The sequence below is a fragment of the Gallinula chloropus genome (assembly GCF_964237585.1).
Source record: "Gallinula chloropus genome assembly, chromosome: 1".
NCBI lineage: Eukaryota > Metazoa > Chordata > Aves > Gruiformes > Rallidae > Gallinula > Gallinula chloropus.
In genome coordinates, this window is record NC_140085.1 from 54,855,811 (window position 1) to 54,882,169 (window position 26,359).

A 26,359-nucleotide genomic window follows, 5' to 3' on the forward strand; every position below is an offset into this window, starting at 1 on the left:
TGAAAGTACTGCAACCCTGTAGTGCAGCTTCCTGAACAAAGCCATACATTCCATCAAGTATAAAGTGTAAACGGAACAGCAAGACTCCAGTTAAAAAACAAACAAACAGAAAAAGCCATCACAGTATGGGCTGGCGGCTCCCCTCTCTGACACGCAGGAGGTCCGAGGTGTGCAACCACATGGCGGGGAGGGGCAGGCCAGTAGGCAACATGTTTTTGTGTGTCTTTGTGTTTTCATTTGTATCCCACGTCAACAGGCAGCCTCGCTTCTGCCAAGCGTGGTTAGCGTCCGCCACGGGACAGGGGCTGGTACCCGCTGCCAGGAGCCTTTGCACCCATCCTGGCCTGGTGGGGAGCAGCCTCTGGGCTCCCCCAAAGCACCAGCACAGGGGTTAGACCATGGCGGGGCTTCCCAGCCGGTCACAGCCCCTGCACAGGCCTCCTGCTCTCACTCAGGCCACCTGTGCCGGTCACGGCCTGTGGCACCGAGGGGACGGTTCTTCCCTCTCCTGCGGGCCTCTCGCCTCCAGCAGGACTCCCCTCTGGAAACGTGGCAACGTGTGTCTGTCTCCACACCTTCCCTCCAAGCTGAGGGCAGGCAGTAGCCTTTTGGCAAAGCCTTTGTGTGGACAACCTGGGAAAAGAATATGCTGGCTTCAGATTTGTGAGGCCCTTGGATCCGGATGGCCACGACCCTCAGCACTGATGTGGGGGCCGGTCACGCCCCGGAGTACAGGTGTGTGCACCAAAGTGCAGCCATCGTCGGCTGCTTCATGGAATCACAGCGGTGTTCCCACATGGAGCAGCCGCAGGGAGGGAGGTTTCACGTGTGAAGTCGCTCACAAGTGTTTCACAGCTTATTTAAGGATGGAAAGGTAGAAATGTAAACAGAGACTGATGCCGGTCTAACACCCGTCCCCAGAAGCCTCCCCCGTGGCTGGCTGCTTCTTGTGCATGCAATTTCTAACCTAAGGAAGAGACGTCCTGCCAAGTGGCGTTTGGCCTTCAAGCCTCGGACCCACTGTTTCTGCTGAGCACCCTTGTCCCGAGCGTCACTTAGGCGCTGCCGTGTGTGGGTCTGTTTGTCTTCTTCCTAAACAGGAACCGGTGCACATTTGTCTGGAAGGAAGGAAACTGCAGCTGACCCATATTCTGAAGCCGGCGCTCAGCCCACAGTTTGCCAAGGCTGCTGAGAGGATGTGGCGAAACAGCAGCTGTCTCTCTTAAACAGAAAGAGCGAAGCAACTTACGAGTTCACATGGGCACCTCTGACCTTGCAGCGTGTTCGGCGCATCCCCGGCAGCTCTGTTTGGGAGGGAGGCGACAGCTTACCTGGGCAGTGCCGCTGAACCAGAGGTACCTGTGTCCGAGTGGCTAAAAACGCCGGCCCTGCCAACACCAGGCACACTTTCACTTTCACGTGCCCACGTCTGAGTCCGTAACCCTGCCCGGGCTCCATTCCCAAATGCAGGGATTACTCGGGACGGTCAGAGCGGAGAAGAGTGTCCAAGTGTTTCAAACCCTGTACATACAGTCAGTCAAAACAGTTTTGGGAGCGGTGGCGCTTCACGAAGCGGCCCCCGCCCCGCAGTGACGCTGTGAGTCAGTGCTCTGCTCAAAGCCATTTGCATTTTTTCTTTTCATCGAATAACTCTCTCACTTGCTGGAGCTGTTTCTGGACTTCTTCAAACCCCCGTTCGCGCTCCAGTTTGCTGACAATCTGTTAACAATTAGCAGGGGGAAAAAAAAAGAGAATAATTTTTTTTCAGTGCTTATTTTACTGCTGTTTTTTAAAGCCAGCTCTTCTGCATTCCAACAGCTACTGGCGAAAGACACCCTCTGAATGCCTGCCTCTACGTAAACACACTTTCAGGACTTCAGCACTCTCTTTTGGTAGCTTTCCTTACAAGTCATCCTGATTGCAGGATTTGCTTCCACAAAAGAATGAGGGAGCCAAGCAAAAAAAAAAACCAAACAAACCAAATCCATGTTCATCTGAAGTGTGAGGTGAGGCCACTACTCCAGTTGTACCCTAGAGCGGATTTACACGCAGTATGTTGTGCCACTTCCTCTGCCCTGTAAACTGAGGGCAATAAACTGCCTCTCTTCTTCCCCTGCCCGCCCACTTGGCACCTGGAAGGAGCATTACTGCTGTCTGAAAAAAAAAAAAACCCTCTTTGCTAGCAACTCTACAAAGCAACTGAGGCCTCAGCAAACAATGAACGAGGTTTAGCTGCTCCCCAGTCAAAAAGCTGCAGGGGAAGAGCAGAGGGAGGGGGTTCCTTCCAGGGATGGGGTAGGTTTAGCCAGTACTAGCTCCAAAAAAGCAAGAACGGGCACTGAGATCAGCAACTATTCTCAAGTCTCCTGTGTCAACAATTTTAACGAGCTTAATGAAGTAAGTACAGCGCCATTCCCAGTGCCATTCCCAGTGCCATCCCCAGTGCCATCCCCAGCTTCTTTTAAGAGGCAGCGATTCAACACCGAACCCGGCTCATCTGAGCCGTTAAGAGATCAGACGCGGTGTGAGGCAGCTAACGGGTGACCGAGCTCGGGATGATTACAGGCAGCGCTGACGCTGCTGGGGATGAAAGCGAGGAAGGTCTGGTTGCTGGGAGACCCAGACAACCTGCTGGAAGTGGTAAGGAGGCCGTGGGGCAGCACACCCAGCTGCCTCCCTGCCGCCACGCATGCAGCCTCTGTTAAGGACGCGGCGCAAAACCGAGCGGCGAATCCTGTCATGCCAAGGGGAGGGCAGAGATTTTCTTACCCAGTGGCAGCCTAAGTGCTTTCAGTTGAGGAAACATTCCTTTTGTTAGCAAGCGCAGGGGCTGGAAGCTATGGCGTCTCTGAGGGAAAGGATGTCAGAGCAGAGGCTGAGAGGGCCGTGATGGGAGAGGAGCGGACACCTCTCGCTGCGAGGCTGAGCGTGCTGCATGAGGTGTTTGTGCTGACTGCTAACTCGAGAGCCCCGGTGCTACAGTCGAGTCTGATTTCTGCATCCCCAGGGAGATGAAGCGCGTGCACAGGAGCTGTGACAGGCGCTAGCCAACACTACACAGGCACAGCAGAAGCAGCAGCCCAGGCTGTGTGGGAACTTCCTCAAACCCGCAGGGAGAACTGTACTGCTATTCTCTCTCTGGGAAGTAGAGTGGCTGCAGTAAAGGTCCCTTTCCAAACTTTGGGCCTGTGACGCCTCTGAGAGGTGGGGGCTCCAGCCACCCCAGGGGCCACACTGCTCTCTGGCCCGGGGGGCTCTAGGGGAGGAGCCGCCTCGGCTGCGGCACTGAGGGGCTGTCTCTGGAGTGGACCCTGCAAGTCGCAGGCCAGGACAGCCCCTGGTTACTTGGTCAAGCCCAACTTTGGAGCCCGAGGTGGCGAGTGAACATTAAGGGGTTAAGCAGGAATAGCAGGCACGCTTACCTCATCATAGTATTTCACTATGTATTTGTAGATTTCAATCAAGGCCACTTTCTCATTAAATTCATTTTCATGTTTCTAAAACAGACAACAGCTCTGGTCAGACAGTTCTCCTTTTTAAAAAGCTCAACTTGAAAGCAAACTAAGTTCCCATTTCTCAACTGTACCATTGATTCCTGAGTAAGAAATTCTTCAACCTCTGAAGCGGTGAGCGGAGGCAGATCCCTGATGGCTTTATAGTAGGCTTTCACCTCCTTCTTGTACAGCGGAATGTCCTTAGCGTAGAGAAGTTTATTTGTTGGTGCTTCCTTAAAAGAAAATATTTGAAGCCTTGTCAATTTTCACAGCACAGATTTCCTAAGGTTCCACCTCCACACAGTTAATTGCATCTCATTGTGTCTGTTCGCTGCGTGAGGCATGTCTCTGTGCAGTGCTTCTGTGCCAGGAGTCAAGGTTATGAAATAAAGATGAAGAGGGAGACGCGGGCCCTGGGTACCGGCGCGGTGTGTGTCACGGCAGCGGCCCTGTAATTAGCGCTCCGGGAACCAGGAGAGAGGAACCTGTGTCACTCAAGACACAGTTTTCTTTCTTACTTCCTCCTAGCCCCTCCCCAGACCTGAAAGGTGGTGAAAACCAAACCCCAGGGCTTGAGGCCGTCACCCTATGGACAAACAAGATAGGGCAGTGCTGTGGGAAGTTTCCCCCAGGGTGACACGCCACAGGAGGTTTGCAGGATCCTGTCCTGGCTCTGAGGTTCCCCTAAAACTCTTTGGTCTCTGCTGCTCCTTTCGCTCGGGGGTTGTAGGGAGACCTGACAGCCAAAGGGGTTTATTGGGTTTGGGTTTTTTTGCCCTGGGGCTTTGACAACCCAGGTTGGCACTGACCTATCTGGCTTTAGGCTCATCTGAGGAAACAAGTGTTTGTGTTTGTGGTAGGAGCAGAAGCCCCACCTGGAAACCGTGATTTCAGAATGTCAGCGTGGGGGCTGGTAGTTTCCTGCCACCACTCGAGTTCAAATTCTGGGGAATCAGTGACACAATCATCTGATATCTTGTCACCATTGTTTCCACCCTGCGAGGAGATTATTTTAATGCTTGTTTTCTAAGAGGCTAAAGGATGTTTTAAGATAAAAGGACAAAAATCGTAAAAGGAAATACATTTTCATTTTAAATGTGGCCTACAAGACGTTCATTGCACTGCAAACCTTTACCTGGCATCAGCATCCCTTTCCAAATGGCTAAGGGGTAGCTGCTGCACCTCCAGCACTTCACAGGGGATGTCAAACACAGCCACCTAACAGATTGTGCTCATCTGCAGCTTTTTCCACCAAGGGATGTGCTAAGTTTTAATTCACAACACTTGATTCCTAAAATAAGCTAAGTAGGCACATTATTTGTTACTATTTACCTTTAACAGATGAGCCATTTGCTCAGCTCACACAGGAAATGAGTCCCAAAATATCTGAGGCCTGCTTTGCTTGGTAGCCTGAGCCTGAGCAAGTGCTTCCCACTCTGGTACAAAGAAAAGGAACATATCCTCGGGGAAAAACAATGATGTATTTCGGATCCCCAAGAGTCCTGGCCACTGTACTAAAGAGCTTTTGAATGTAAGATTTCAGTCCTTGTTACTCCAGTAAATAACTCTGCATATCAAAAGGGAGCAGCTAATACATGTGAAAGGAACTGTTTCAAACTTCAGAGCTCTTTCAAGTGCCCTTACAGCTCCCAGTAGCTCCCTATGTGTGTTTTCTGCACGTTGGCAGCCAAAATTTGGACTGCTTCTCAAATAATGTTATTACTTTTAAGACCTCCCTTTAAAAATTCTTTCAAACTTCATTAAAGTCTTACGATTTCCACCCTCTCCCACATACTTTATACACACGCTGTGCAGCAGCTGACTGCAGAGAGGATAAGCAGCAGTTAACTGTAAGCACGGCAGTCTAGAAGCTCTGTTTACTCCAGTGAGCTCATCAGAGTCTTGTGAAATGGAGCAACACAGAATAGAAACACAGCCTAATCAGGCTTTAATTAATTATTCCCACCCCCATCCCAGCCATATCAGCAGGTCCAGGACTTCATCCCTAAATCATCACACAGCTGAAAAAAGACATTGGTTGAGAAGTTTGCTAAAGACTGCAAGGGCAGCATTACCTTCCCCAGCGTCTGCTCTGCTAGAGAAAAGGCATCCATGAAAGCTTGTGCGATCACAGACAAGCAGCCATCTATATGTGATGTCTTCTTGATGTCAAAGACAAACTGGGGATTCTTCAGTATGTTGACCCAGAAGCGAAGAGGAAGGCTAGACAGAGAGAGAACAAGCAGCTTTCAAATCAACCACGCGGCCCAACTGCCTCTGATGTGGCAGTTGAATTGTGCGGCACCCCTGGACAGCAGCACGTCTCTGGGCTGCTTGTTCACGCTGAGAAAGGGGTTGGGGAACAAGGGGTGCAGGGCAAACACCCCAGGCAGTCACCCCTCCATATCTTCAGACAGAGCTCTCAACCAGAACGCAGACCAGAAGCTATGGGGTATGTGTTGGTATCCCATCAATACCCTAACGTTACCAGGACCCGCAAAGCCCAACCCCATCCTCACCCACCCATGCCACAGGCTCACTGTTTTGATCCCAGGTGACCCGTTCCATTTTTGCAGCTAGGAGCTGGGAGCGTGCAGCACACACGTGCATCATGGGCCCACCTGTTGGTCTTCCATATGTGCACCACATCCGGGTCGGTAATTTTTTTGCTCTCAGCCTGGGCATCCAGGAAGTCAAAGAAGTACTTGATGGCAACGGGCGCCTTATTGTTGGGCAAACTCCAGATGCTCCTGAAGAGCTTCTCAACAACCGAATGAATGGCAACCTGGGAAGCAAGGAGAGGGATGGTGCTGTCACTGCACGGGAAAAGAACACGGTGTCTGGTCTTGGAGAGCTGAGCGTGCCCCAGGGCAGCCGCACGCAGAAACTACAGTACCCTGGTGCCAAACATCCAGGTCACAGGTTACTGTCAAACAAGAGAGTCAATAGCAAAAATGAAACTGCAAAGGAACCACCATGAGCCGCTTCAAAATGTCACGTGCTTTATCGGTTCACAGGGAGAACTGTGGTGAACAATGTCATGAACTGTAGGTGGAAGGAGTTTCCTGAACAACGCCAACGCCAACTGTTCGGATGCTGTGGGCACCTGCTGTAGTTTTGCACAGCTGGGTTCTGGTGGAGGGGGGGTGCTGCGGGGGTGGCTTCTGCAAGAAGCAGCCAGAAGCTCTCTGCAGGCTTGAGAGAGCAACCACCAGCCGATTCAAGGCCAGAGTTGCTGCTGATCAAGGCCGAGCCCATCAGTGATGGTCACAGCGCCTCTGGGAATCACATTTAAGTAGAAAAAAGCCACGAGCAGCTGCTTTTTGCCACCAGAGAAGGGAGTGAGAAGATGTAAGGAACTGCAGACACCAAGGCCAGGGAAGAAGGATGAGGAGGAGGAGGAGATGCTCCAGGTGCTGGAGAGAATGATGCCCCTGCAGCCTATGGAGAAACCCATGGTGGAGCGGGTGTCCCCCCGCAGCCCATGGAAAAGGCTGAGACCCCACCTGCAGCCCGGGAGACGCTCCAAGCTGGAGCAGGTGGAGACATAGAGGAGATGCTGCGACCCATCTTGGAGCACACCCCTGCCAGCACTTGCAGCCCATGGAGAGAGAGAGAGAGAAAGAGAGAGAGATCCACGTCGGAGCAAGTTTGTTGGGGGGGTCTTGTGACTCTGTGGGGGACCAGGCTGGAGCAGTCTGGGCCTGAGAGACTGAGAGATATTCTGTGATTTATGACTGCACCCCACAGAAGTGACTCATTGGTGGGCATCTGGCCTCCAGCCAGGGTCAAACCATCACAGCGCCGTTGCTAGAGGCATTTTGGAACTCGTGACTGGAAGCAAGAGGGAGGTGAGCAAAAGGAGTTTAACCACTTTTCTAGGGCACTGGTCTTCACGGTGCCATCTGAGACACACTGAACATACGTGCTCATCAGCACTTCACAGCCAAACGACTGTGGAGCTTGATCTAATTCTGGGGTAACAGCTTTCAGTGGCATATGAAGAAAACAAGTATTAGTGAGAAGAACTCAAATCTGGGTATTTCTGAACCAGAAGTGGAGCTATTTGACTCGCCAAAGGGAGGGCTTGGTTTCTGATGGACTCACTGACATCATCACGATCACAAGTAGAGGCAAACACAGCAAAACAAAACACTGCTTCGTGCCTTTTTTCCTTATCATCTCTTCTGAAGCTCAGTTCAGCCCAAGCTTCTCTCAACAAGGATTTAGATGTTATCCCAGGGCCTTGATGTGTTACTGGCCAGTTCACTTTGCCTGGCAGACTCTGCAGTTGTGTCTGTTTGCCCATATGGCTGAGAGGGAGACCAGAAGAGACACAGGTCAAGGCAGCTTCTGCTAGTGCATTGTGTGCCACAGATGGAATTTCACAGCAGAGGCTATTGCAGCACCACTGTTCAGAGCGCTATCCTATTCTGGAGAAGGAGATGATTAATTCAAAGCCTCTAAAAGGACTTTTTTCTTAATACCCTGTCTTTTTTTTTGTACTTCAGTCTTCTACCGTAAGATACTACTGGTTTACTCCTGCAGCTCCTGAGGGCTTATGTTAGTTGCCACAGCTAATGAGAAATGACCAGTTTTCACTCTCACTTTGGGTACTATCCCAAATTGCTTCAGATGCTATCAGCAATCTAATTAAATGACGATGGATAGGTTTTTAAATGCGAGAAGGCTATAAGCATCATCCCTTCCGGCTTCTTGTGTGGCAACAGCTCTCAGTGTCATGTACTGATTAATATTTTAAGTAATATGCTGTTGCAAAGAGCTTTATAACCCATTTGAAACAAGATGACATTCCTGGAAGGAGCGAGCAGAGCTTATTCCTAAGGAATGTGCACTGTGGAAGTTAGGTCATCGCATCATAAATCCCAAGGACCTTGTTTTTAAAATTAATCTAGTTATTTTAAATGCTTAATTTGAGACTCCCCACGAGATTATTTAATTTCATGGGCAATATTTTGTGAAATTCAGGCCTTGGAAGCTGTCTCTAAGCTGGGCAAACTCTAGTAGAGAATGAGGAGATGGCTGATGGAAAGCGTTCTCTCCAGAAGGGATCATTCTCACCCTGGGGGACTCGGTGGCAAAACTTGCTTTCTCTAAGTTTGATAACTACTCTTTTTCTTTACCCTGAGAAGCAAGGCTGCTGACTGAGGAGATGGAGAGCATCAGTAACAGACAGTTTTAGAATTCTGGCATTAGAAAACGTGCAGCGTGCCCATCTCTGCCAACGGTCACAATCAAGTATCTAGCACAGTGATTTTTTACAGGCTCCCTTTTGATTTACCATTTGATAGCCGTGCAGAAAGTCTGCATCATTTCTGCTTTAATTTCTACTTCTCTTGTGCCAACCTAGCCAAGCCTAACAACCAGCTCTCCCCCAAAAGAAGCCCTTCAGATTTTACCTTGGTTGACAGAAGTTTTGTCAGATACATTTCTTTCACTTTGAATTTTTGCTTTCCTTTGTGACCCGCTCCTTTCACATCTTTGTTTGCTTCAGAGTCTGGTAAGATCTGTTGTGAAGAGATGAGAGAGATTACACCGGCACGAACGCAGCTCGCTACGGAACCCGCCACCCCGCGGCGCAACAGCTGGACTCACCAAGTGACAGTGCTCATCCGAGTAGTCCGTATCTAGACAGAAAGCAGAGAGCAGAGGGGCATTAGGGAAACACACAGCTACAAGCCTGTCAGTTCTGATGGGCTCTGGACTGCGCGGCAGGGCGCGAGTCAGGATGCTGAGGAGGCAGGCTCGGTGTCACGCTTTCCTGCCTGCAGCGCGGGGGAAGCCTCTGAGAAACACACAGGTCCTGGCTCAGCTCCCCAGTGCCAACCTGTAGCTCAAACCACTGAGCCAGGGCTGCTGCTGCTGCTGAGGTAGGCTGGCAGCAAATCGTGGCTCCTCTGAACGGAGGGCGACAGACAGCAGAGGAGATGACTGCGCTGGTTCGGTCTCTGTTAGGAGGGCTCAGCACAGGCGGGCTGATGCCAGGCTGGAAAGCGAAGGCTGAGAACAGACAGCCCTGCTTTTGCTGAAGGAGGGAGCAGTGCCATCCCAGGGGCTTCCACCCCAGAGACACATCTCTCCTGACTTTAGATGTCCCTTTTGACAGGGAGGTGAATCACAGCTAAGAGTGCCTTTTTCTCCCCAGGGCCTACAGAAAGCCCACCTTCCCTGAGGCACCAGCTGGCTTGGAGCAACCTGCATCACAGGGGTAGATGAGATGAACTGACCCCTTGCAAGCACCCTTTAGCCCTTCCCTGCTGTGGGACAGCCAAGACAAAGCTTTCAAAACACAGTCAAGAGAAAAAAGGAAAATTCAAGATCTGGGGAGCTGGGGGGATGTTATGCCTGTCTCTGGACCGTGCACCACCGTGTCTGTGATGCACAACACCAGGCACCAGAGTAGGGCATTTTCCCTGTGTTGGTCTCACCAGCCGGTGCTTTGTGTCACCTGGGTTTCCCTGCCCTCATTTCCTGCCCACAAGTGTGTATCTTTAACCTCATGCACTTGCCAAGGACTCTAAGTCCCTGTGTCTTTCTTTCCCTTGCCTTCTTCCCTCCTCCTATTCCCACTGTACCTGCCAGTGGCCACGCGCCAGGCTAAGGCTGCTTCTTCCTTTGGCTCAGCTATATCCAAGTGCCAAATACTCTGACCTCCTGGTGACTAAGGCACAACCTGCCACAGCTCAGCTCTCCCAGCCCATTACTTATGAAAGGTTAAATAGACTGCAGTTCCCTTCTTACCTGATCGGGAATTTGTCTTCTTTTTAAAGACTCTTATGGTTGCTCCATTTGAAATCTGCAAGTGGGAAGCAAACACAGCTTGATGAAGTAAAAGTGCCTAGAATTCATGAAGCCCCCTGGTTCATCTCCCCCGTCCTTAAATCGATGGGGGTGTGGAGGATGCCAGCCCACCCTGTTCCCAGCAGGTAGCCAGGGCTGGGCTTTCAGGCACGGGCAGCAGTTGGGGTTTGTTAGCCTTAGCTGGCAAGGTGGGAAGGCAGCACTTCTGACAACCCAGCCTTCAGGGCCTTTCCCTTTCTTTGATTTTTCTGGTTCAGCCCTGATCCAGACATTTTAATGTTCACCTACTGCTTTATGATGCTTCTTGCACCAGTTCAGCCCAGGCTGAATTCCTTGCCTCCAACATACTATGATCTTACAGGAAGGTGAGCCAGGGAGGAGAACACATGGATGATTTCTCTTCTGGCCCCCTTTCTTCCTGCTCAGTCCATCACAACGCTTTCTCCCTGTGCCCTACAGAGGGGCCCACAATCTAACCTGGTCCTCCAAAAACTATTTTCAAACTTCAGCTTCCAAAGTGAGCAAAATATCTACACTCTGGGGACGATAAGGTCAAGATCCACATCTAGCCACTTTGGGACTTCTAGGATGAATTTCCCCCCCCTCCTTTCCTAAATACATAGTGCTGCCAGGATAGTAAGTATTGTCTTTAAAATAAACTGGCCAAGTTATGCTTTTAATGTCAAAGAGTAACTCAAAAGTGGCTCCCACTGAGAACTACACCACTGCTCTGCTGACAAACTCTGGGTGTTGCCAAGCGCTGGTGTACTTCCTCTATAATTACAAAAACAACTGGCCAGTTCTAGGAAGGGATCTCTGCCAGAATAATTTAAGTGTTTTTTACACCTTGGCAGCCAGCCTGGTGTGAGAAACCAGTTTACACATTAAGATACTCTATCAAAAGCTGAGGCTTGTGCCAAAGAAATCCACGCTGACACTCGCTCCTAGAAAGTAAACGCAATCCGTTTCGTAAGCAGAACTTCTTGCAGGGTTTCCATCTAGCCTACAGTGCTTCACTGCCCTCTCAGGTAACACAGAGCTCTTTACTACAAGGGGAAATACACTCTAAGGCCAGCTCGTGAGGTGACTCAGGCACACAGAGAGAACAAGATCCCGCCGTGGGCTACGAGAGTGCTGCTTGGCCCCGAAGACAGGCAAACAGGAACTGGAGCACGCAGCAGCTCACTCCCTCCCAGCATGGCACAAGAGACCCATGTGCTGCCTCCACTCATTCTCTGTTGTGTCCAGTTCTGGGCTCCTTGGTTTAAAAAGGACAGGGATCTCCTGGAGAGAGTCCAAAGAAGGGCTACGAAGATGATTAGGGGCCTGGAGCATCTCCCCTATGAGGAAAGGCTGAGTAAGTTGGGACTGTTCAGCCTTGAGAAGAGAAGACTAAGGGGGGACCTAATTAAAGTTTATAATTATCTGAAGCAGGGGATGCAGGGGGAATCATCCAGCCCCTTTTCAGTGGTCTGTGGAGACAGGACAAGGGGCAATGGCTGCAAGTTGGAGCACAGGAAGTTCCGCACCAACATGGGGAAGAACTTTTTCACAGTGAGGGTGACAGAGCCCTGGGACAGGCTGCCCAGGGAGGTTGTAGAGTCTCCTTCTCTGGAGATATTCAAGACCCGTTTGGCAGGGGGGTTGGACCTGATGATCTCTCGAGGTCCCTTCCAACCCCTACAATTCTATGATTCTGTGATTCTGTGATTCCATAAAGCAGGAGAGCAGCTCAGTGCCAAAATGCGTCAGCTCCAGTCCTGAGGGAGATGGGCACAGAGTGGAGGGAGAGCTGAGCTCCCCTCCAGGAGCGGGAGGCACTGTGCAGTGCATCTGTGATCACAGTCCCCACTTTGGGTTTTATTTCTGAGATAAACACTGCTCTCAGTGCTGAGCAGAACGTGCTGTCCCTTCCTTATCATCCCTGCACTGACCATGCTTGCTGTTCCTTTCAGATCAATTAAAAATAATTAAAAAAAAGCCTTCTTTTTGGGTCCTGCTGGCTAAATCACTTCTCACGGTGGGCTGCACCCACGGGCACCTCAAAACATCTTCACTTTGTCAGGTGTGTTGCTGAGGGGGATGAACAGGGAGAATCAGATTCATGCAACAGGGAGCAGAGCTACTGTGCAAAGCAGGAGATGTAGCAGCGTGACGCTGCGGCTCCCGATAATCCAGCTCTGGTCACGCGTTCACATTTGGTCTCTGGAGCTGTGCCTGCCCCTGGAACATGTAACACTGCTGTTACAGGTTGAGAAATTTGAGATCTGACTGGACAGCACATCTGAAAGTGGCTCTCCAGCTTTCTTCCTGCTCTCTAGCTTTCTTCTTGCGTGGGAAATAGGACATCATGATCATCGGGAACTTTCTTGTCAAGGTTTGTGGCTATTCTCATGTGAGTGATAGCTCAGACCTCATAAACAGTCACATCAACAACCCTACTGGGAACAAAGAATGGAGCACACACATCAGAAACACATGAAAGCCTAACACGAGTGCAATGGCTTTGTCTCCCTTCAGAACCACCACACAAACATGCAAACATCCCCAAGTTGCACGTTTTAGAAATCAGTGTAGAATCTAAGTCTGCTTTTTCCAGAGTGCTTGGTGATTCTGAGACCTTCACAACACAACCCTCATGCTCCAGTATCTTAAAAACGACTTGACAGTGCTTCCCAGTTTCAAAAATCAGGTTACTTTCTAGAACTTAAGCCTGGCAAACAGGCAAACAAACCAAAAAAAAATCCAGGCTTGCCACAAAACTCGAGGCACTCTTGAACTGCAAGCTGGAATTCCTCAGGCAACGTGGCTGCCCTCACGCTGTGTGTGCAACAGTCCCTTTTCTTGCTAACCAGACACCTTTACATTCCTTTTCTGCATTACTATGCAGACAAGAAAATAAACTAGATATGCTAATAACTTGCCACTAAGCCACCCCCTGAAACACTGCTAAACTTCTGCCTAAAATGGATGTTACTTCATCAGCATCAGAAGAAAATGAACTAAAATATCTCAGAGAGATACCCAGCACCATTTCCATCAGGCAGCTGCTCAGCTATAATTAGCGTAGTTACAGCTTTGCAGAAAAGACTGAACCTCCAGCCTAACTCACATCTGCTGGCAGAAACCTCAGATGAAAACAAGGGCTGGGACAAAGATATCCAGGGAAGACAGCGACCAACTTGAGCAGAGCCATTTGCCATGAGGTATGGCACCCAGGAGCTCAGGAAATGCAAACAGCTGCCAGGCAAAGTGAGGGAGCACTTGCAATAGCTGCCTGAGCTGAAGAGAGCAGGCACATCAGACAGAAATTCAAACATCAATCCAGATTCAAATCTACATCGGCCTTTTCTGCACAGACCCCAAATGCAACACTGCAACGGCCTAATTTGTGCAAAATCCTTACAGGTGGGGCGATGCCCCACGCTCATCTACAGACAGGGTTTGAGAGAGGCAAAGGAAAAGCTGTATTTAAGACACTGGACGGTGACTCAGGACATCTGGGTTCACTGCTGCCTCCCCAGGGGAGCAGCAGATGCCTACAGAGTTCTGAAAATGACTCCAGAGGAGCTTGCACCAGCTGGGTGCAGCCACACACTGCGCCCCAGCTACAGAGAGCCCTGCTAGGAGCCCCTGGTCCTCCCTGCGGACGGCGCTTGCTCACGCAGACGGCAACGCGCTCAGGGCTGGCTGAGGTGGCTCAGGACGGTGCATGACACAGAGTTACACTCATCATCAAAGCATCCAAATAAATCAAAAGTGAGTATTGTGTCAAGATCCAGGCTTGAAAATACAACAAGCATGAGGAAATCTCAGTGAAAGCACTCAGCATACTAACTTTGCTTCCCAAAATCTATCTGTAAGTATCAAAATGTGAGCTACCCTGTGCCACCTGAAGCCAGCCATCGCTGCGGATCCTTCCCCAGCCTCTCACCCCCTATTCTGACTAGTGCCAGTGGGAGCTCCTTACAGACAATGCTGCTCACAGGATGCTTTTGCTATGTGCTACATACACCCAGAAGGGCTCTGCCACCAGCTGTGGCCCCGTGTATTTTTGCCCTGATGGACAGATTACTGCAGCACTGAATAGGGCTGCTTTACAGGTGCAACTGGGAGTGAAAGGGAAAATCAAGTGGTGTCAGTTGATGGAAGCAAAAAAGGGAAGGTCTCAAGAGAAGAGCAAGAAAACTCATCAGTCGTTTTTATTCTGACTCTAAAGGTGCTTTCATGAGTATCACATCGACCTGGTCAGATAATCAAAACATGTGGTAGGAAGAGGGAAACAATTGCTTCTGGTGCAATGAAAACTCAGCTGGAGGGACTAGGAGGAACTAAGGCACTGTTCACAGCTGGAAATCAGGTGTTTTTTTAACTGAAACGCTCAACTGAAGTGACAGTTTATCGGGTATGCTTGAACCAAGCAACCCTGCAACAAGCAAACCTCTGAAAAGCAACAGAAAAAGTATGACTCACTGGCAAGAAAGTTGTGTCACACATTTCTTTCCTTCTGTTGGTGATGCTCAGCTATCTGTTCAAGATTTTGATCGAGATCCTCTGCGCAGGCAGCATTTGGGATTTGGGGAGAAACTGCTTCTCGACACACTGGCAGGGCTTCTATGCTTACCTCATAGTGACCGATGGTATTTAGCTTCCTTATCCCATCCTCCATCACCTCCGAGGAACCATCGATGTCTAGCAGCTCTCTCTGCTGCTCCTCAGACACGAGCTCTGCAGTACAACAGCAAGAGGAAACAGTTACATCCCCAGGGCACCCTCACCGCACAGATGTTTGCGAGGAAAAGCAACACAATTCTGTTTGGACTGATCGCTCCCCACTGAGCTCTGTTCCTCACTGTCCTTGTGCCAGGTCATCTGAGAGTGGTTTTGCCTTCCCACACTACAGATTCCTTTCCTGAGGTGACAACCTGAACGGCTTCCAGTACTGCAGGCTACTGGTGCTTCACTTTGTGTCGCCCAAGGCAGGGTTGTTGGACGTGCTTTTCCCTAACCCAGCCATTCCCCTGCACAAGGCTGCCCTGGTGCCAGGGACACGCTGGAGCTGGAAGAAGCATTTCACAGGCCACGTGTAAGAGGCCACCCAAACGAGCTGTATGAGACTGACACAGCATTTGTGAGTGGTGATCAGGCACCGGTGGTGGGTACGACCATCAGACACGAGAGTAAATTACCACTGCTTGCTGACACAGTGCCTGAGAAGGTAAGGAAACAACATCTTAGGCAGCAAGTCTGGGAGTCAACAAATGCCAACAACATAGAGTTTCCCAGATTTCCTTCTGGAGCATGTGGAAAGTGGTATGGTGGCAACTGCAGGCTTTTACCTGACCTTGGGCTTTTGAAAACCCAACAGGAGAAAGTAGCTCAACCCAGCTGCTCAAATGGCCTTATTGACATCTGTAGATATTGTACATATCTTTGTGAGGCACATGCAAACTATGATATGAACCTAATCTGACTATAAATAAACTGCATTTGTTGGGTTCTCCTGATCAAAGGACACGTGCGCCTGTTGGAAGGCAGGGTGGTGGGAGGCATAGTAAGTAGGGAATAAAGTACTTGGTAATCATGATGTGTCATTTTACCCACTGACAAAATTTATCCCCTGGCTGCACTTAGGCAGAGAGGACACTTCACTTGACCCAGAAAAGGAGCACAAAAGATACACGTGTTCAGTAAGCAACACGTGTTTGTTACGTGCTGAGGCCCTTGCAGGTATAGACTCCAGTGTTCTAACTGGTGGCATCAACGATCTGGCCTTTCCCCAGAAATCCCTTACAAAAGCTCTGTTATGCCTAAATGCTAAAAAAAGAAATAAAAGTAATCACAGGTAGGAATTACTGAAAAGAAAACTCCACAGACAGACCAGTGGACTCCATGAGAATGTAACACAGCGACACTCTCTTACCAAGCCCAATTTCATCCAGCTGAAGACCATAGAGAAAGCCGTTCTTATTAAGGAAAGCCTGAAGGCTCTTCTCTTTGGCTTGGCCTATGGTGTCGCAGTCCAGAACATTAACCTGGATAGTCTGACAGGCATCTCCACTCTCATTTTCTGGGATTTTTTCAAAGATAACATTCACTGTCTGGGGAAAGAAACACACGTTATTCTGATTTGCAGGGAACACCTGACATGGCCAACCTACAGACTCCTGAGAACAAATGTATTATTAAAGCTATTTCAGATGAAGTTTATTCGAAGGAATTGCACATTGAAGCATTTAGAACTCCTTGTGTCTGAAGCATCAAAGATACATAGCCACTTGGTGTTCTGCTTTTGTGCAAATCTATTTTTTCAGTGAATTACAAAAGAAAAAAAAAATAAAGAAGAAAAAGACAAGAGACCACGAAAAATTATGATGCACGTTCTAAAAAAAGCAGGTCTTTTATTTTAAATGAACTGCTTAAAAGCAAAACTGTAAGCTACTGGAGATCTGATAAGGTTGCTAAGTAAGTCGCCATGGTGAGCCTGACTGATTTGGAGTGGATAGGTAGCAGTGTTAAAATGTACATTTCCACCAGCAGATTACAAAGACAGAAGTACACCTCCCCTGGAGACCTCGGTGTCTCTGCACACAGCCCTGTCTCCAGAGCAGAAGAGGCTGGGCTACCGCAGAAGCAGCGGAAGGGGAGAGCGTGTTGCAGCAGACAGAACCCAAAGTGGTCCAGATCTGCACAGAAAAGCGTGGTGTATTCTGTCAGTTGCTCCTCCTGGTTGAACGCCCACCCAGCCTGCCCAGTGATAACAGCCCTGCCCTTCAGCTCACAAGCTGCCGTGGGCTGGGACACAGCTCCTCTCCTGGGCTGCACACAGCGTGGGGTAGAGAGAGGTGCCAGTGAGAGCGGGTGGCCGTCTCCAGAGAATGCTTTTAGTCAAGTCTCATTTCTGGTCAGGTCAGGCAGATCAACTCCTTCCAAAAGGCAGGGGAAAGGGATGAGCACAGGCCTGCTAATCCTGGGTGAGGACAGCACTCCTTTCCAGGGCCGCAGCCTGCTCCTTGCAGAGACGTCACTGTTCAGCTGCCTGGACACAGCCCACCCTGCTGCAGATGTCTCAGGATGGGATTAGAACAAGAGGCTGAGGTGCCAGCACTCGACTGCAGGCAGCACAGGAAAAGCCTACATGCCTGAACCATCCTGGCTGTTGGGTATTTCTGGTGTGCGCTGTCTTTAGACCGAAATGGGAGCACTGCAGGTGCAGCTCAGTGAAGGAGCCGTTGTTAAAAGAGGAAGCACATCATTTATTTAATTTTTTTTTTGTGTATCCTTGCTGTCATGTGAAGGAAAGAACTTCTGTCCCATTTGCTACAGGGACAACTTTTCTCTCTCCTTAGAAAAAAAGGTAGTTACTAACGGTCACAGAATGCTGTTTTCTGCTTTATTACCCAGTGAGAGTGGAAATTACAACACAACGGTGGTGATGAAAGCAATCCAATGAGACATGAACGAACTTCACTCTTACTACAGAAGCTGAAGGAGAATCCAATGAGACATAAATTAACTTCTTCTACAGAAGCCAAAGGAATATTAAAAAACAGGGCTGCAAAACTATGAAGACTGGGATTTGACAAAGCCCAGGATGTAACTGAAGTAACAGAGAATAACTTCATCAGGGCACCAAGATGTCTAATTGTGAGGAAAATGAGTCCACAGAAAAGGACAGACGGAACAGAAGAGGAGGAATTAGAGGAATGGTGCCTGCAGAAGGAGAAGCAGACTGGATGTCATGCCTCAGGTTGGGATTTCATGCGGAAAATTAGTAAAAAATATATTGGCACAGGAATGAGGGAGTCATGCTTGGTTAGGCCCACAGACCAACTGAACAGACAACAGTCCTGTCCTTGACTTTGACTGCCCTGAGGTCATGGTCTTGTAGGACAAAAATGTGGGCAGAGACAAAGTGTATTTTGTCTTCGGAAAACTCATTTTATCCAAAGTATTTGTCTCTTCTAGTGTCTGAATGGATCTTCTAGGAGCAGTTACTCACTCTTGAACTGCTGCTGATTTGTCTTTACATCTTTGGAAGCATTCCTTCCCTTAGTTGATTCTTTTCTCCCAACATTATTCCTACACTGCAATATTCATGTTTCTGCTTCTTCATTTCCTCTTCCTTTCAAACTGTCAAGAGCAACTGCCTTTTTCTTTGCTGCATTTCCTTTTCAGCACATGCTCTCACACAGATTGCACATCAATGTGCAGCCTCTTCGGTTATTAGCATGTGAGAGTCATCCCATCCCTGCTCAGCTCGTTGTAGGATGACAGGACTGTAGAAAGAGAGAAGCAGTCCTTTATGTAGGTGGAATACAAGTCATTTATGGACTCCTTAATCAAAAGTATCCACAATGTGATAACAACACCTTATGACTCAAGGACGTGGTCAGATGGGAAGAAATATTTAAATGCTTAGTCTCTACACCAAGACAGCCAGTTATGCTGATACCATTTCCTGCAGAAGTTAATCTTAAGTGATGAAGCAATTGATGGGGTGGTAGGAAAGCCAATTATTATTATGTCTTCCCTGTGTAGCTGAAGTTTCCATAAATCAGATTCAACCTGTCTGACAGCACGATCCCTGGCTTTAGAAACCATTAATCAGAAGCTGACAGTCACAATCACTGCATTTAGACACAAAGTGTAGACCTGGAGAAGGACTCAGAAATTACTGGAAAATTATGGAAGCCCTTTTATGATCAGCTCTGAGGGTCAGAAAACATTAAAGAGAAATCACAGGAGGACACATGGAAGTCACAAGGAAAGATCACCTTTTCTTTTTTAATCTCTTGCTTCATGAAGGAAACAAAAATACAGGTTAACCTGCAGAATGGCTCAGGGAAATATTAAAGGACGTGTGGTTCAGCCTACTAACATCTAGAGTCGAGAGCCTTTATGTGCTAAAAATGAGCGGTTAGCAACACAAAGTCACCCAGCTCTTCAGCAAAGGCTGCAGTTGCAAGACTTGTTAAAAGCTACTTAAGGAGAACAAGGCAAGAGCCTGCAACTACTTGTATAGCAACTAGCTTAGAACCTAGCTACACACAGGAACTCATTTTACAAACATTTTTTTCACTCCTGCAATGAGAGTAGGAATGGCATTTGAAGACTATGCTTACAGATGTCTTTTCAGATTTGTAGTTTTCTTGACCATTAATTTCAAACTAGGAATTATTTAGCAAAGCTATTAATAACCATAGCAGATAATAAATGAGATGTGGTTTAACAGAGAAGTGTCATAGTACCATATTTTCTTAAAAGTAAAGGGAAAAAATTCACGGGCTCTACTCATCTGAACAAAGCCTGTTTCCGTTTATCAGACAGACTGAAAAAAACAAGAAAACCTTGTGACTGGTAAAGTTAAGAGATAAAGGAGACAGCACCATGATATATAGCACAAAGAAACTGCTTGAAACTCACACCCCTGCCTCCCAGGCTACAAAAAGCAATAAACAGGAAAAATCGGATTAGACTGTATGTTCCTTCTGTAGCAGGCAGAGCAGTTACTTGTGAAGAGGTTCTGGAACAGCTAATGCATTGGCATGGAAAATGTTACAGGAGTTAAATTTAGGCTAGATGGCCAGCGTGCAAAGCAGGGGTTGTGTTCTGGATGCTACAGTGTGGCAGTCAATCTGTATCTAATTCAGAAGACTCTCCTGAAGCCCACACCTGCACCGCTCGCTTCCTTGCGAGGGCTGCCGCGTCCCTTCCTGCTGACGAAAATCCCCATATGCCACAGGCTGTTAATAGCTCCCTCATCTCTCACAAAGTCAGCCTTAGCAATACCACAGCCCTGGTGCCTTCTTACCAAGCTGGGTTCCCTGCCTCTGCTTTACTCCCTTACAGCCCTCCCACTTCTCCTAGCACCGTTCTGACTTGTAAAGCAGTTTGACACTCGACACAACTTCCCACCGTGTGCCTTGGCTTCACTCTCAGCAACAGGCCGCGGGCCGGACAGGTGAATGGGATCGTTTCTTCCCACCTAAAAATGCAAACTCACTCCAGCAAATAATTCAGCAGCCCAAATCCCTTTTTTAAAAATAAGTGGGGACTATTCAAAGTAAGTTTGTAGCTCTTAAATGCCTGAGCACCAAGCCTCCCATATGAACAAGTCTCTGGTTTCCCATGGGAGATGTTCCACAGAGAACTTCTCCCACCCCAGGCTGGTGTTGTGTAGCTTTTCTATTTAAAATAGAAGCACTTGAGTGAAATGTGAACACTCAGCTGTGCACCACGCTCCTTCATCAGCCATTGAGGAAATTATCTGCTGAGGGGTGCAGCTGCCTGGCTGCCTGTGAGAAAGCAGGCCTGCTTCCTCAGCCCGCAAAGAGGCTCCAGGACACATCCAAGCCTCTTTCAAGGCAGTTTTATTCCTCAGTGCTCAAACACAAGCACAGCGTGAAACCACACAGCTCCTCAGCTCTGCAGGACCAGTGCTTTCAGAAGTGCCTTGCCTTCAATTCCTGTGCCTGCCTATTTACTTCAGCAGCCTGTTTCTTGTTCAGTGCCTGACCCTTTCCAGCAGACAGAGCTAGCAGAAGGGCGTTGGCTGGTCCCAAATTCAGTGGTCTTTTAAATAAAAACATGGGCCCCCACCAAGGGACAGCTCTAATACAATTCAAAACCAACATGCTTCTTAGTTCTCTTTTTTTCTTGCAGTAAGTGGCCTGGATTTTAGGAAATATCTCCCATCCTTCCTTCTTTCTCTATGCTCAGTGCTTCCCCTGCCCCAAGAGTTTATTTGCATACTGGTGTGTTTAGGGGAAGACCTGTAGAGTTCCCCCCCTGATGTTTAGGAGTCTGTCTGTATCCTCCTTTTATTAGATCACAACTGAAGTCCCAATCCTGAAAGGAGAGATTTGCATACAGAGTGCCTACACCTTCATTTATGCCCTGCCACTGATTTGAGAGTTGAGCTCCATACAGATACATCCCTGAGCCTTATGGTGTTTCAGTATCTTCCTAGCACCTTTTTTTTTCACCTGTCTTTTTCTACTTTGCTCTGGACAGGTAGAAATTTTCTTCCAAAGAAAGGAGAAAACACTTGGTTCCCTGTCTGTGTTCTCACAGGCCATGCATGTCTTTGCAGTGCATGTGAAGTGGTGTTAGTGAGAGAAGAAAAGCTCACTCCTTCCACTTTACCATCCTGTTAAATGCTATTCTTGAAGAGAGAGCTTGCACAGCTGGCCCTCTTCCCCAGCCCATAAAGCCTCACTGGTCCACCTAAATCTCTTTCACAGCACAGTTTTAGTTTCCAATGTAAATCTTAGACAAAACACCAAACAAAACTGTTTCTCTGCCCAGCTGAGCTACAGTCCTTGGGCTCAGTCCCTGTAATTTTACTGCAGGATGCTCTCTCCTTTCCTGAGCGTATTAAAGGGAACATTCTCAGTCCAATAAACTGCTGGACCTCAGCGGAAAAAGCTGACTTATTAACCCTATAACAGCATTATTATCTCCTACTTAAAAGCAGGAATACAAAGTGCAAAGGCACCAAAGGACATTTGAGAAAGGCTATCTGCTTTCTCACTTCCTCATCCATCTGCAGACAGCCTTCCCCACTGATAGAGTCCTTCTGACCACTTCCCTTCTCCTGCAAGCTGCCTGTACGACCCTTTCAGCAAGTGCATGCAACTCAACACAGGAAGGACAAGAACCTGTTGGAGCGTGTCCAGAGGAGGGCCACAGAAATGATCAGAGGGCTGGAGCACCTCTCCTATGGAGACAGGCTGAGAGAGTTGGGCTTGTTCAGCCTGGAGAAGGCTCCAGGGAGACCTTAGAGCAGCCTTCCAGTACCTGAAAGGTGCCTATAGGAAAGCTGGGGAAGAGCTGTTCGCAGGGACATGTAGTAGGAGGATGAGGGGTGATGGTTTTAAATTATAAAAGGGGAGATTTAGGTTGGGTATTAGGAAAAAAAATATTCAGTATGAGAGTGGTAGATTATTGGCACAGGTTGCCCAGAGAGGTAGTGGGGGTCCCATCCCTGATTCAAGGTCAGGTTTGATGGGGCTCTGAGAAACCTGATCTAGTGAAGGTGTCCCTGCTTACTGCAGGGGGTTGGAGTAGATGACCTTTAAGGCTCCCTTCCAACCTAACACATTCTGTGATTCTATGATAGAAGCAGCACTAGGAAAAGTATTTAAGGCAGTGTTCAGCAGTTACAGCGTCAGCTATCCCCACAAGGTGCTCTCAATTTGAATTTGTGCTATAAATAAGAAAAGTCAATCAATTCCACAGGACCAGATGTTCCTATGCAGCCTACTAGTAACTGACATATTGAGCTTGCTTGGAAATTGTTGCTCTATGTAGTACTGGGTTTAGTATCCTATGGCTATATATAGTGATCTATTTCAACTTGCCAGGGAGCCCAGAGGCACACCAGAGTGCGGTGCACAAACAAGGAGACTGAAGACACAGCATTATGCATTTAATTTTTAGTCCCAAGCTTCCTTTACACATGCACACTGTGGTAACTGAGCTTGAAGTACCTTCAAACGAACCTTCCAACAACAGCTTTGCAAAGAGCAATGAGAAGACTTAACTGTAACTTTGTCAGTCCAAGAGCCTTCAGCTGAAAAAGACAATTCAGAAATGTTTCACAGAATGGTTGTTATTTCTGTGAGCTTCCTACATGACTCAGTGAGCTACATCCAACAGACTGCTGACCAGCCAAAATTTCCAGGGTCATGCAGTCTAATCCAGCAAGTGGCACCTTAGGACCTCCAGGTTTTCAATGCAAGAATGGAAGATGGACAGACTGGAAGCTCCAGCCCCACCGGCCTGAATTCCCCTCCAAAGCCATCAGCACTTGCTGTGTCCTTGCTACAACAGTTGCTGTCCTGCCAGTTTCTGCTCCCAAGCTTGGAAGCCCACTACTCAGTCACACTTCTCACACTCCTAAGTATGTCTGGTAAGTCCTATAGGAAGCCAAGAGTTAAGAAGCAAAGCAGCAAGGAATTACTGGAAATGTGGATTTTTAAGTTCTCAGACTCAAAATAATTTTGAAAATCTGGGGGAAAAAAAGAATGCTGGTTCTTATTAAAACCTTTTTTAGACCTTCTCCTCAAAAAGTCACATTTTTACATGCTCTGAAGTGCAAGAATCCCTGCTGTCCCTTCTCCCTTTGGTTTCAGAATGACAATCAGTAAGGGTATTTCAGCTTTCAAAGAATTCTGGGTCTGACTGTAAAATAGGAAGTCCTTTGTAGCTGCTTTGAGAAAGGCAAGCAGTCTGATGTAAAGTTCAGAAACTCAGCTAGGCATACCAGATACCTTGTTTTTAACCAAGGAACAAATTAAAATCCACCCCACCATAACCTTGCTAATTTGGGGCTAATAACATGGAAACCCACGCAAATTGTTGCTGCCTGAAGATCAGCAACACAACAGAAAAGGAGAACCTCTGCATGCCCTTCTTTCACTGGTTGGAAAAGCGTAATTTAGTTTCAATTCCAGGCATATGTTTATATTTTTGTAGTACACTTCAAAATAAGAAGGAATTTTAATACCCTGGGACTTCATTAAACCTAACCTTTGGCGATTAAGGCATGCTGTGAAGCGAGGAGCAAGTGCTATTTGTGAAATGTATACTGGTGAAATACCAGCTACTTAAAACTCCATTGTGTTTTGAAACTTCGTCAGCAGCAAGAGTTTTATTATCTGGGTACTTAACTATCAACCTCAAGTGTCTAAAACCCTTAATTTAGCTTCCCAGAAATACACAAAGCATCGTAGCTGTCCACAATTGGAGGAAGCCCGAGGCAGCACACGTACCACTGTTTTGAACTCAGACACTTGCCACAGCAGCCAGTCTTCGTTAAGCGTGTACAGGGCTTTGCAAGTTATCGCGTCAACAGGTCCTTTGTTGATCCTCTGATTGAGGGTTGTCACCAGCAAATAGAAGGGTTCACCAATTGTTTCCTAGGACGGGAAACAAATGCAAGGAACGTGTTTGTTTTTGTAATCACTGAACAGGCATAAATAACTAGGAAAAAAAATCAAGTGTGAGAAATTGAGTTATTTCCTTTTAACTAACTCATCTTGCAATTAGAGAAGAAAATCCCTCCGAGCAGATTTAGCTAGTTATTTAACCTCCATCCTTTGCTTTTCAGTGTGAAAGTCACATGCAAATAGCAAGGGACAGCTGGAGCGTGTGGCAAGACAGCTCACAGCCCCTTGCTGTGCACAAGTACACTACAGACAAGCTGCTCCTACTCCACCTGGCAGATGCTTCCCAGTTTCTCCGAAGAGCGGGTGAGGAGTGAGACATGCATGTATTTGCATGCATACTTCAGCTATTTCTTCCTTGCTCAGTCTTGAGAGACAACAAGCTAACAACTAGGTTTCTTTTCATCTGGCGTCTCCCCACGTTGTCCCTGAAAAGCCCTCAGGAGCAAGGCGGTGGGACATACACTGGTTTATCAGTGAAAGAAGGAATGAAATTGGGGCTTCCCTCTACTGCCTGAACCCCAGGCTTCAGGCAAGCACCTGAGAAAGGAAGGATGGATCGTTGTTTCGGCCTGACACCGTTCCTGCAGCCTGACTGAGGCATCTCACCAGCACAGCTCTGCAAAGACGACTGGCGTTATCGGTAACAATCTCTGACAGTTCCTTGGCTCTCTCCTGGTGTTTCACGAAACTGGTGTGAGCTGCTAAGCCTCACATAATTCTGCTGCTGTACCAGTGGCAAGTGCAAGGAATGGTATGAGTAATACCAACACTGTGATACCATCAACACTGGTAATAGAGACAGGAAGCACAACGAAGCACTGAAACCAAGAGTGAAGTGCTACCAAGTGGGCTACAATAAACAAACAGTGAAGAGAAAGAAAAATGCTCATTTTGTGTCCACCTGAAGTCATTTAGTTCTTGAAATCTGAAAGGCTGTTTGGAGGCTAAAAAGTTTGAAAGGAAGTTCACTTTTCCAAAAGACAGCATTCCTTAGATCTCTACTCCATGGGGGCTTTCCAGCAGCTCGCATGCAAAGGTACAGCTGCATTTCAACAAGCATGTCAGTCGTCAAGTATGATCACAATACATCTCATGGAGTCTGACAGGAGAAAAGGTTATGCTAGGGCTGCAAAATCACCCACATCTCAGTCAAATAAAAGGCACGATAATCGCTTACAGACGTGCACTTTTCCTACATCCCCTAATGATAGCTGCTAAAGCCACCTAAACTAGAAGAGTGCACGTCAATAATATTAGAAGTTAGACTGAAAGCCTTGATCTGATTCCTCTAACAGTTCTTGTGGAAGAAATCAGCTGAAAAAAAAATTATTAGGGCTATAAAGATGATTAAAGGCCTGGAGCATCTCCCCTACGAGGAAAGGCTGAATGAACTGGGGCTGTTCAGCCTTGAGAAAAGAAGACTGAGAGGGGATCTGATCAATGTTTATAAATATCTCAAGTGTGGGACACAGGAGGAAATGTCCAGCCTCTTCTCAGTGGTCTGCGGGGACAGAACAAGAAGCAACAGCTTCAAGTTGGAGCACAGGAAGTTCTACACCAATATGTGGAAGAACATTTTCACAGTGAGGGTGACAGAGCCCTGGGACAGGCTGCCCAGGGGGGTGTGGGGTCTCCTTCACTGGAGATATTCAAGACCTGTCTGGATGCCTCCCTGTGTGATTTGTCCTAGGGAGCTGCTTTGGCAGGGGGGTTGGACCTGATGATCTCTTGAGGTCCCTTCTAACCCCTACAATTCTGTGACTCTGTGATGTCTGTGTCTTACAGAGTGCAAAGATGTACACGTACCCGGAGGAATCCAGAAAGGCAGACAGACATCCAGTTTGTCAGCAATTTTTCCACCACAGATTCGGTTCGTCTGAGCAGGAGCTTAGGTTGTACATTGCTGGACTGCTCCATCAGATCCTTTGTCAACACTTCCAAAATATGGGTTAGATAAACTAGCTTGGTTTGTAGTGCAATGGTCAAGAAGGATGCAAACAAGCACCTGTAAAAAATAAAAAAAAAAAAGGAAAAGAAGAAAAAAAAAAAAGAGCAGCTGTAATATTTGGAATTTCTCTTCCCAATCAT

The 26,359-nt window shown here is 47.9% G+C and overlaps 1 protein-coding gene across 1 annotated transcript in view; it reads right to left on the reverse strand.

Moving 5' to 3' along the window:
* Positions 1-1,614: 1,614 nt before the first annotated feature.
* PLXNC1 (plexin C1) overlaps positions 1,615-26,359 on the reverse strand; it is a gene marked incomplete at both ends in the record, with an annotated part of 70,058 nt that continues 45,313 nt past the window's right edge. Inside the window, 12 exons of the mRNA XM_084273162.1 lie at positions 1,615-1,719; positions 3,423-3,497; positions 3,587-3,727; positions 5,570-5,717; positions 6,116-6,279; positions 8,915-9,022; positions 9,111-9,142; positions 10,257-10,311; positions 14,941-15,044; positions 16,240-16,417; positions 24,095-24,241; positions 26,078-26,276. Of these exons, the coding sequence (XP_084129288.1) occupies positions 1,615-1,719; positions 3,423-3,497; positions 3,587-3,727; positions 5,570-5,717; positions 6,116-6,279; positions 8,915-9,022; positions 9,111-9,142; positions 10,257-10,311; positions 14,941-15,044; positions 16,240-16,417; positions 24,095-24,241; positions 26,078-26,276 (1,456 nt within the window). The remainder of the gene's footprint in view (positions 1,720-3,422; positions 3,498-3,586; positions 3,728-5,569; positions 5,718-6,115; positions 6,280-8,914; positions 9,023-9,110; positions 9,143-10,256; positions 10,312-14,940; positions 15,045-16,239; positions 16,418-24,094; positions 24,242-26,077; positions 26,277-26,359) is intronic.